Source organism: Pelophylax lessonae (assembly GCF_965119305.1).
Source record: "Pelophylax lessonae genome assembly, chromosome: 8".
NCBI lineage: Eukaryota > Metazoa > Chordata > Amphibia > Anura > Ranidae > Pelophylax > Pelophylax lessonae.
Window position 1 is genome coordinate 282,100,497 of NC_138775.1, and position 12,420 is coordinate 282,112,916.

Below are 12,420 nucleotides of genomic sequence, written 5' to 3' on the forward strand. Positions count from 1 at the left end.
TCAAGGGTCCGATCTGTCCGCCGCAATGTCGCAGTACCGCAAAAAAAATTGCAGATCGCCGCCATTACGCGTTAAAAAAAAAAACACCAAAAATGATAGAAATCTTTCCCTTTGTTAGTAAACGCAATAACTTTTGCGCAAACTAATCAAATACGTTTTTTTGCGATTTTTTTATAAAACAAATTGGCTGAAAATGTTAAAAAATTTTGATTTTTACATTTTTTTTTGGGGGGGAATTTCATATAAAAAAAAAAAAATGTGAAAAATATTATTTTTGCAAAATTGTCGCTCTTTTTTTGTTTATAGCGCATGATCAAAAAATCTCACAGGTGATCAAATACCACTAAAAGAAAGCTCTGTTTGTGGGAAAAAAAGGACATCAATTTCATTTAGGTACAGCATCGCACGACCGCGCAATTGTCCGTTAAAGTCACGCAGTGCCGAATCGCAAAATAGGCCCTGGTCAGGAAGGGGGTAAAATCTTCCGGGGCTTAAGTGGTTAACCGACTACCACTAGAAACTTTAGAAACGACCACTAAGCCGTATCTTAAGGTAGCAACCCAGACCCCTTAACAAGGGTCCACTGCCTTTTTTCATCCAGTTGGGCCAGATTGATTTGGGAGTTAATTTCCCTAGGTGGCTCTCTCTCTCCTACCACCCACGCACAGACCCTCTATCAAGCAGGTCAGTCCAGCCATCAACTTTTCAAAAAAAAACTGTTTAAGATTTTTAGGAATCCAGCGTGTTTTTTTTCTTTGTTTTTAACAGTGATGATATTTTCTGCTACTTTTTACAATGCAATATCTGGGTTTGCATTTGGTGCACACAAAGTAGATTTATATCCTTTGTGGCTATTGAGGACTATAATTAAATGAAAGTTTTTTGTTTTTGTGAGTTCAGCATTAAAGCGACAGGTTTATTTAAAGTTACCTACAGACATCACATAGTAAGTGGGTGTGCATAGATCTGTTTCCTGACTGTTAAATGAAGTCTCTCGCCCCCTTTATCTAACACAAACTCTGAATGTAATTGAGGCCTGGTTGCCCTTTAAGACTCTTCTTCCCCTATGACCACAAGGAAGGAACTCTCTGTACAAGAGTTAAGAAAATAGAGGAATGTCAATGATGCCTTTTGCAAGTTGAGTCTTATATGCGGAAAGCTGTAAAACCGGTCGGTTCAGCTGCTGCTGAATGGTGAGGAGAACAAAAGCGTTTTATGTTGCTGGCCGGGCTCCGGGCTCGGAGTTCTCTCTAATTCTGCTGATTTTAATCTCGCTCACTCTTGGTTTTGAAGAATGAGCTGAGATGAAACAGATAATCCGGCCATCAGGTCAGATGAAAATTCAGGTTACGAGAATCAGTGGAGCCAGATCAAATTCCGCTCACCGTTAACGGTATGGCCATGAGGATTCAAAATAGCACAGAGGTACATCCCGTCACTGGAATCTGCTTATTTCTTTACACAAAGAAGTTTAAAGTGGTTGTAAACCAATGATTTGGCACTATTCCCCCCACCAATACAAACAATGGGTCACTATTCCTATTGATGATACCAATGATGGGGCACTATTCCTCACATTGACACACTGACACCAATGATAGGGCACTAAAACTCCCACTTATACCAATTATGGGGCATAATTCCTCCCTCTGATACCAATGATGGGGCACTATTCCTCCCACTGACACCAATGATGGGGCACTATTCCTCCCACTGACACCAATGATGGGGCACTATTCCTCCCACTGACATCAATGATGGGGCGCTATTCCTCCCACTTACACCAATGATGGGGCACTATTCCTGACACTGAAACCAATGATGGGTCACTATTCCTCCCACTGACACCAATGATGGGTCACTATTCCTCCCACTGACACCAATGATGGGGCACTATTCCTCCCACTGACACCAATGATGGGTCACTATTCCTCCCGATGATACCAATGATGGGGCACTACTGCTCCCACTGGCACCAATGATGGGACGCTATTCCTCCCACTGACACCAATGATGGGACACTATTCCTCCCACTGAAACCAATGATGGAGCACTACTCCTCCCTCTGACATCAATGATGGGGCACTATTCTTCCCAATGATGCCAATAATTGGATACTATTCCTTTTACTGACACCAATGATGGGGCACTATTCCTCCCACTGACACCAATGATGGGGCACTATTCCTCCCACTGACACCAATGATGGGGCACTATTCCTCCCACTGACATCAATGATGGGGCGCTATTCCTCCCACTTACACCAATGATGGGGCACTATTCCTGACACTGAAACCAATGATGGGTCACTATTCCTCCCACTGACACCAATGATGGGTCACTATTCCTCCCACTGACACCAATGATGGGGCACTATTCCTCCCACTTACACCAATGATGGGGCACTATTCCTCCCACTGACACCAATGATGGGTCACTATTCCTCCCGATGATACCAATGATGGGGCACTACTGCTCCCACTGGCACCAATGATGGGACGCTATTCCTCTCACTGACACCAATGATGGGACGCTATTCCTCCCACTGACACCAATGATGGGACACTATTCCTCCCACTGAAACCAATGATGGAGCACTACTCCTCCCTCTGACATCAATGATGGGGCACTATTCTTCCCAATGATGCCAATAATTGGATACTATTCCTTTTACTGACACCAATGATGGGGCACTATTCCTCCCACTGACACCAATGACAGGGCAATATTCCTCACACTGACACCAATGATGGGGCACTACTCTTCCCACTGACGTCAATGATGGGGCACTATTCCCCCAAATGACACCAATGATGGGGCACTATTCCTCACACTGACACCATTGATGGGGCACTATTCTTCCCAATGATGCCAATAATGGGATACTATTCCTGCCACTGACACCAATGATGGGGCACTATTCCTCCCACTGACCCCAATGACAGGGCAATATTCCTCACACTGACACCAATGATGGGGCACTACTCTTCCCACTGACGTCAATGATGGGGCACTATTCCCCCAAATGACACCAATGATGGGGCACTATTCCTCACACTGACACCAATGATGTAGCACTATTCTTTCCACTGATGTCAATGATGGGGCACTTATGGCTTATACATAGGTACATTGTTGCAAACTGGACCAATGTAACCATGTAAAAATGACCACACTTAGAATTAGGCTTTAACTCCTCATTCACATTGAATGCAGCTTTGAAATCGTGCAACTTCATCTGAAATCGCAAGATTTCAAAGCTGCATGTCAGTGTGACTTTAGAGAGGACTTGGAAGACATCTTGTGCGGCTTCATACACAGATGTCTATGCAAGTCGCATCCGAAATCGTCAAAAGTAGTTCAGGAACTACTATTTTAAATCAATGTGTCACTGACAATAGGGTGTGATTTGACCTAATGAGCTCTATAAGCCACACGTATCAAAATGATCATTCAATATTAGTTTTCAAAACCCAGACCCTCCATTTGATTGATTTAGCAAGCTGATTTTGACGCTGACAATTTAATCGGTCATGGTGGAATTTAATTTATAATTTCGTAGGTGTGTCAGACAACCGGACGTAATACAGGTCTAACCAATGCTTGTTTTTATCAGATCACAGGTGATAGATTGCATTTTCAATATCAAAAACAGGCTATGTTCACGTTTTGGGGTTGATTTACTAAAACTGGAGAGTGAAAAATCCAGTGCAGCTCTGCATTGGGAGCCAATCAGCTTCCAGGTTTTATTGTCAAAGTTTAATTGAACAAGCTGAAATTAGAAGCTGATTGGCTCCCATGCACAGCTGCATCAGATTCTGCGCTCTCCAGTTTTAGTAAATCAGCCCCTTTGTGTGTGTTGGGCACATGCGCAAAATTACTCATTTTCTGGACATTCACAGAAACACGCCGCCCTTTAGAAGACATTAACCACTTCAAGACCGCAATACGTATATATGTTGCGGCTTTAGAAGAGGTTTACCGGGATTATGGTTGAAGATATCATCCATAAACTCGGTATTGCTTTTTACAGCTGGCTTTCTCATGAGCCGTTGAAACGCTTTTAGAAACGGCGAGAGGGGACGCCCCCCCACCACCACTCGCTGGGGTTTCTTGGGCTTACTGTTTCCGCCGGTTCACCCGAGAAATGATCCAATGGTGTGGCGGCTGTTCTGCTGAAAACTCTAACTTGCCAAAATTTCCAACCACAACACTTCCGGTGATTCTCCAGCAGCAATAATTTGCAGATTTCGATGAGGTGGCTGATTTTACAGAACACCGGCAGCGTATACACTACGGTACAGGACGAGTCAGTTATTTTGACAGAACACCAGGTAAGGAGAAAAACAAGTTGTCACAGCCTTTGAGGCGGCCATGCTGTTGGTTATTAGTGGGCGGACTAACAATGTCCACTCATTATATTGTGTACCGTAGTGTATACGCTGCCGGTGTTCTGTGAAAGCTAAGCCCTCAAAATCTGCAATCATTGCTGCTGGAGAGTCACCAGAAGTGAGGAGGTTGGTGATTTTGGCGAGTTGGAGTTTTCGGCAGAACACCGACTAGTACCAGAGGAGATCAAAGAGTAGATCCTCTTTGATCGTCTCTATGGCCTTGGAGGACCGGAGCAGCATCATGACATCACTTCCGGTCCATGCTGGAAGTAAACAATTTCTCTTTTTTTAAAGCAAAAGATCAACTTTTTTTTCTTTTTGATCCTTTTCTTTTAAAGGTAAAGAAGAGATTTGGGGTATTTTTGACCCCAGATCTCCCCAGAAAGAGGACCTGTCATCCTTATTTCTATTACAAGGGAAGTTTACATTCCTTGTAATAGGAATAAAAATGATCAGCAAATATAATAATAAACAAAATAAAATAATGAAAAAAATATATAATAATAAAAAAATAAAAAAATAATAAAAAGTAAAATAAATAATAATAAAAAAATATATTTAAAGTGCCCCCATCCCTCCATGCTAGTATGCAGAAGCATACGCGTTTGTAAGTCACGCATGCATTTGTAAACGGCATTCACACCACGCGTGAGGTATTACCGCGAACGTTAGTGAGAGCAATAATTCTTGACCTCCTCTGTAACTCTAAACTGGTAACCTGTAAAGGCACTTAAAGCGTCACCTATGGAGATTTTTAAGTACCGTAGTTTGTTGCCATTTCACGAGCGTGCGCAATTTTAAAGCGTTACATGTTAGGTATCTATTTACTCGATGTAACATCAGCTTTTACATTTTACATTGTGGTGTAAATTGTGTTCGTTTTTTTTTTTTTTTTTTAATTCATTAACCTCCCTGGCGGTATGAATCTTTCGGATTTTAGGTGCTGAAAGCGGTACCATTATTTTGCACGTAATTCTTAAGAATGAGCAGCCCAAACCACATATGATTTTTTTTTTACTGTGCGTTCTTCTTTATAAAATCTCGGGTATGATAAAGTTTGAAACACAAAATCGTAAATTATAATATAATAAAAAACTATAAATAAGGTAAAGTATGTATGTATGTATCTGCTAACATGTTTGTTTTCGGGCACGCCAAAATGCATTGTGCCACAGCACCATGTGTTCCGGTGGTGTGGGATTTTTCAAAAGGGTCTGGGACTTCTTTTGCATGTTTTCCACACACTGAAATTTTTGGGCTACCCTATGCATGCCATGCAGGAATGCCCAAAAATTGCGCGGAAACACGCACACGCTCAGTCACACGTGCATAACGCGAACAAAGCGTTAAACAAAGCCTACAGAGTCCTTCACTCCCACTCATATATAAATGAAAGACATACACTTTTTTGATAAAAAAAATATTCATATTATTCAAAATTACCATTTTATACAAAAAATAACAATATAAAAAAAAAAAAAAAACAATATAAAAAAAAATCTACTGGTAATTTTTTGTGATATTCATCTTTTGCATCAATAAAGTTTTTATATTTTAATTAGAGGAGTAAGTCAATTTAATAATTTCCCTTTGGGATTATTAAAGTATTTAGAATCTGAATCTGATTTACTCATATAAATTCTGAAGGCAAGAGACCTTTCCACAAATTGATTATTGATCGATGGATCTCTTTGTTCTAGATTCTCAATCAATAACGTTTGTGTTGCATCATTCAATATATTCATTGATGATGAATCACTAGTTTGCGGTCGCTTGTACCCAGATTCATCACATATCAGTAGATGAATGGCCACCTTAACACATTTTGGGCTGGAACCTGCAACACCATTTTATCTCTCTCTTGAGGAACCACAAGTCCCAGCAAGCTCTTACTGCAGGGGGTTGCACTTTCCTCCCTGCAAGCAAATGTAATGGCGCAGGAAACGTCTCCAGGGACAGATATGGCCAGGAATTAAACACCTCCAACTTTTCTAACTTTAAGACAAATCTTCTCCTGCCGTGTGCTTTTTTTCGGCCTACAGTGGGCGCTGTGAGTCTATTTTTCATGGGTGTGGCCACGCAGCTGTAAACGGCATATTTGAATACTACTCCAGAACGTTAACCAAGATTACAGTGTGTCAGTTACTTGTGCAAGAATCAGGCGTGCGTTTTATTAATCCCGGGGGAGACAAAAAAATATTAGAATTAGCGTGCCTGGGACAAGGAACTTTACAAGAAGCCGGAGAATTCCGAAAATAGATTTCCAGAGAAGATGCAGAGTTTTTTATATGACAGCTGAAAAGTGCAAAACGACACAATTCACACACAAAATCCAAATTCTCTCCCTGCTGGATGCTGGGACTGATAGTCTGCGAGGTCTGTATGAGGGGACACGGTTCATGTAGAATTAGGGCTCATTCACAGCATATCAGTTGGGCTGTATTTATCTGTATAGTTCAGTTGTCTCCAAACTGCGGCCCGGGGGCCGGATGTGGCTCTTCGCTCACCTTTATCTGGCCCTTGGAGCACTATTACTTACATTTACAATGAGACATAATTCCTGCCACTGACACCAATGATGGGCCACTATTCCTTCCACTAAAACCAGTAATGGAAAATACTATCCCTCCTACTGACACCAGTAATGGGGTAATATTCCTCCCACTGACACCAATGATGGGCACTAATATTTTTTTTTCCCCTGACACCAATAATGGAGCACTATCCTATTCCTCCCACTGACACCAGTGATGGAGCGCTATTCCTCCCACTGATACCAATGATGGGGCATTATTCCTTCCATTGACACCAATGATGAGCACTATTCCTCCCACTGACACCAATGATGGGGCATTATTCCTCCCACTGATACCAATGATGTGACACTATTCCTTCCACTGATACTAATGATGGGGCACTATTCCTCCCACTGACACCAATGATGAGGCACTATTCATCCAACTGATACCAATGATAGGATACTATTACTCCCACTGATACCAATGATGGGACACTATTCCTCCCACTGACACCAGTGATGGAGCGCTATTCCTCCCACTAATACCAATGATGGGGCACTCTTTCTCCCACTGATACCAATGAGAGGACACTATTCCTTCCATTGACACCAATGATGGGGCACTACTCCTCCCACTGACACCAATGATGGGGCTTTATTCCTCCCAATGACACCAATGAAAGAATGATGGGGCACTATTCCTCATACTGGCACCAACGATGGAGCACTATTCTTCCCACTGACACAAATGATGGGGCACTATTCCTCCCACTGACACCAATGATGGAGCACTACTCCTCCCACTGACACCAATGATGGGGCACTATTCCTCCCAATGACACCAATGATGGAATGATGGGGCACTATTCCTCATACTGGCACCAACGATGGAGCACTATTCTTCCCACTGACACCAATGATGGGGCACTATTCCTCCCACTGACACCAATGATGGAGCACTATTCCTCCCACTGATACCAACAATGGGTAACTAGTCCACCAACTGACACCAGAGGTGGGGAACTAATTCTCCAACTGGCACAAATTATGAGGCAGTATTCCTCCCACTGACACCAACGATGTAATTTTTTTAAATGACATTGTCTGCTCCACTGATGCTGGAGCCTTTTCTACTCCCACTGGCCACGGTCTACCCCCCCCCCCCCCTCAACTAAAGTTTGAAGGGCAGTACACTGCCCCTTTGTTGTTAAAGTTTGGAGACTCCTGGGCTAGATAATGATGGATTTCCTCCAACCAGGAAATGAGGCGGGCTCTATCTGATTTGCTGCAGCTTCTAATGCACGTTGTGAGATGCTCACAGTGTGCAGTGAAATCAGAGTAAGCCATTTCAGTTCAGAAGAGGAGCCGGTACAACTGTGTAAGACTGAATGTTGTTAATGTAGAGAAAGTGATTTCATTGCATGTTGGTAGTTTGATTTTCTGTTACTTTTTCAATCGGAGTTATTTATTAGGAGAGTTTGGTTGAATATAGTACTGTATTCATTTAATTTTCTGTGGTATTAATTGCTGGTATTATTATATATTCCTCGTTATTGTGATCTTTGTGTTGTCTTGTTAAATGTATTAGCATTTTAGTCATTTCCCTTTGGTATTAATAAAGTATTCTGAATCTGAAGGAAGCTAAAGACGAGACTGGAGATTAAAATTTTTCCACCCTGCTACTTTGAATTTAAACATCAATTTGCCCCCCCTAACAATTAGAAATCTTGAATGAATGTTTTTAAAGTGGTTGTAAACCCATAGATATACCCAGTGAAGTGACTGGGCTTGGGTGTTACACAAAATCCTGCTACATAAGTTGTACCTTTTATCTGCAGTCTTCTCTGCTCTACATCCGTCCAAAGTCCAGAATTGTATAAACTTGTCTGAGCTTTCAGAAAAAAGGAGGTGAAGATCTGAAGTTACACACTGCGGAGCTCAGTGAGGGGAGCTCTGAGAGCTGATTGGAGGGAAGGGACACACCCCCCTTCACACACCACACAGGAACAGAGCTGAGGCTGTCAATCAGAGGCTGTGTGCTGGAGCTCCCTCCCATCACCATTTTTCTCTTGGTGTCAGTAAAAATTGGCAAAAGCGACTCATGCAGATAGCAGAGGAAGGAGGCAGTGGGCAGAAATGACTCTTAAAGCGGTGTTCCAGCCTCCCCTCTCCCCCTCCAAAAATTAAAAGTCAGCAGCTACACATACTGTAGCTGCTGACTTTTAATATTAGGACACTTGTCCTGGAGTCCAGCGATGTCAGCACCGCAGCCAATGTTTCCATCGGCTGTCGAATGCTGCCATTGCCGGTGAGGGAACCCAGCAGTGAAGCCTTCCGGCTTAATGGGTGGGCCCCTAATGCGCATGCGCAAAGCGCGCTGCGCATTCAGATTGGCACAGCGGCGGGGGAAGGAGGAGGGAGCCAAACTTTCAAGGGACAGCACCGTGGCGCCTTCTTCCGGAAGTGGGGAAGGGTACCTGTCAAAAACAGGTACCCGTTCCCCCCTACCCCCTGAAAGGTGCCAAATGTGGAAAAGAAGGGGGGGGAGGAGGAAGGAGCCAAACTTTCGAGGGACAGCATCGCGGTGCCTTCTCCCAGAAGTGGGGAAGAGTACCTGTCAAAAACAGGTACCCGTTCCCCCTAACCCCTGAAAGGTGCCAAATGTGGCACCGGAGGGGGGGGGGTGCAAATGAGCGAAAGTTCCACTTTTGGGTGGAACTCCGCTTTAATGCTCTGGATTGAGACAAGCACACACTATATTTGAGGTTTACAACCACTTTAGTGGAATTTGGTTCTAAATGTTTTATCTTAGTGTATGGTCTGCTTTACCATATTATTATCACACATTTGCTATATACTGTATATAAGGTATATGGAGAGAAACAACTCACCATTCTCTGGCTGGTCCTTTATGTCAGCCTCACTGGGCTGGTTGGGACTCTCTGATTGACTTGAATCTGTTAAATAAAGAAATCCCATTTTAGAACAGAATGCCACATTTTACAAATGTTCTATAATGAATACAATAGGCAATGATGGAGCAAACTTCATACAAAAGCTAGAGGAAGAAAATGGAGCGGTGAGTGCAGCAACCAATCAGATTACTTCTCTCATTGCCCAACTTACTCTAGAGTACTGATAGTTGAAATCTGACTTTTTATGCTCATAAAGTTTACAGATCTGTCACATGTGCTTCATAAACAATAATAATTGGGGTTGGATGATCCAATCATATTATTTAAAGTGGAACTTCACTCTCTCAATTACCATTGACTAATTTTATTCCCTATGATTAGTAAATAGATAGGAAATTACATTACATTTACTTGTTTTAAACATTTTCTTTTTCGTCAGTTACTTCCTGGTTTCTGGCCTCGGCCAAAATTATGTCATACATCCCAGGAGTCTTCATGGGAGGAGGAACTTTCTCTAAGCACACCCCCCTGCCTGTATGCCTAAGCTAAGGGCAGATGGATTCCTGGAAGTAAATGCTACATGAATCATCTGGCCTTGGACAGAAATGCTAGGGGGGGGGGGGGGGTATTTTTCAAAGTAATTCTCAACAAAAAAAAAAAGCATTGAGACATGGATGGATGGGGGAGTTTGCTTTGAATAAAAAACATGAATTAAATAGTGTTTTGGTTTATGGTGCTCAGATGCAGTGTAGTTCTGCTTTAAAGCCCAATTGCACTTCAGTTTAAATCTACGAGATCCATTCCTTAAGCACCAAACAAAAGGTGTGCCGTGGCTTACAGTTCCAGTTTATCGGAGTAGAAAAGCCTGTCCCTTGCCTACATTGCTGCACAGAAGGACCATTGCTCTCTAGGTGCAAGCAGTGGTCTCTCTAGGTGCAAGCAGTGGTCTCTCTAGGTGCAAGCAGTGGTCTCTCTAGGTGCAAGCAGAGGTCTCTCCGGACATCTGTCTGATACATCCCCAGCTGAGTCCAAGCTAGATCTCTCCAATCAGCAGGGAGCATAAGCTTTGTGAAAGACTGGTCAGCTGTGGTGTATCAAAGGTCTTCAATAATGGAAGAGGAGTCATGGTGGGTCAGGTGAGTGCAAACCCTTTTTACAGGGTATTCTTTAGATTGGGGGTGGTTATAACAAATTGTGGAGGGGCACATTCTGATCAGTGATGAGCTTTAAGGGCCCGTTTCCACTTTGCAGTGGAGGTGCTTGAGTTTGTTATAGTATGAATGAGCTCTAAGGGACACCATTGTAAGGGACATTTTCTCCATTGACCCCAATGAATTGGTATTAGTAAGGAATGTCCGAGACCTGAAAATCATTTTAGGGGTTCCTATGGGTTGAAAAGGTTCCAAAAGGCTGTATATACCTGTATAACAAACTATATTGGTACCCTATTGTAAGATACCAAATACAGATAGGGTTCCGAAAATGAGTCTCCAATGTGGCCCCCTAGGGCTCCAGATGCAAATGCTGGCTTTGTGAAAGTCAGAGCATATACTGTATATGAAATATTGAAATGTGACTTTGTATATATAGTGACAGTGTGAAGGCCCTGCCACTGTGAAAATGTAGGAGGAAATTACACAGGATTACCATTAAGGTTTAATGCGAAGTTCCAGACTATCGTTTCTGAGAGGAGAAAGCTGTTTTTTTTGGGTTTCTCCAGATTCTGTAGTCCCGGATATGGGCCTAGAGCTTTTAGGTTCCAAAGTGTCCTGGGTGGGACGGAACCTTCATTCCTGGAATTTACTGGATCCCTGCAGCCTGTGTCAGTACATAGGTGTGAGGGGTTCTTTACATACTCAAGCCTGAGCAGAGCCCAGGGCTCCCAGTTTGGAGACAGTTCCCATACTGGAGACAGCAGGTCTCATCCAGAGGTCAGAGGAGCCCCCACCAGGAAAAAGGAGATCCCAGGAGTCAGGTGGGCTCCTATCGGGGTGTCAGGAGAACCCATAATCAGAGGCCAGGAGTAAGCTGTGCAACAGGGCGCTGGGCCTTTACTAAAGGCTAAGCGAGCCAAGTGAACCAGGAGAGCCATTTTATACTATCCTGTCTGGTCTGTTTAATAATCCTGTGTGCCCGTGCCCTTGTGTCTGTGTATGTGTTTTAAAAAAAATATGCTGTTCTTTACCAGTTTTCAGAGCACTAATCGCTGCTCACGTGACCCGCCAGCTCTCTCCTCTTCCTGTCTGACAGCTGCCTGCAGCGGGTGGGGCTGAGGATTCCCCGCTGACATCAGTCAGGAGGAGAGGAGGAGAGTCCGAGAGGAGAAGAGAGGCTGCCGGTCACGTGAGCGGCGATCAGCGCTCTGAAAACTGGTAAAGAGCGGCTTATTTTTCCCCTTTAAAAATAGATACTTGTGAGTCGCAGCTTATGCGGTAACTGACATCAGCAGCCACGCAGACCACTGTCCTCAGCCCCAGGCCCTGGTGCTATCATTCCAGGAAAGGGGGAGCCCGGGGCAAGGAAATTGAGATTTGTGGCCTCCGTGCACAGAGGCACGGCATGTGACATCACAGCACGTACTGACGTCACGTGCATG

General features: G+C 43.5%; 1 protein-coding gene across 9 annotated transcripts in view; it reads right to left on the minus strand.

Annotated features, from left to right (window-relative positions):
- Nucleotides 1–12,420, minus strand: part of NFIA (nuclear factor I A) — a 504,907-nt gene that overhangs the window by 184,960 nt on the left and 307,527 nt on the right. For all 9 annotated transcript variants that reach the window (XM_082265066.1, XM_082265065.1, XM_082265064.1 and 6 more), the window contains exon 3: nt 9,801–9,866. In XM_082265066.1, coding sequence (XP_082121192.1) covers nt 9,801–9,866 — 66 coding nt within the window. The remainder of the gene's footprint in view (nt 1–9,800; nt 9,867–12,420) is intronic.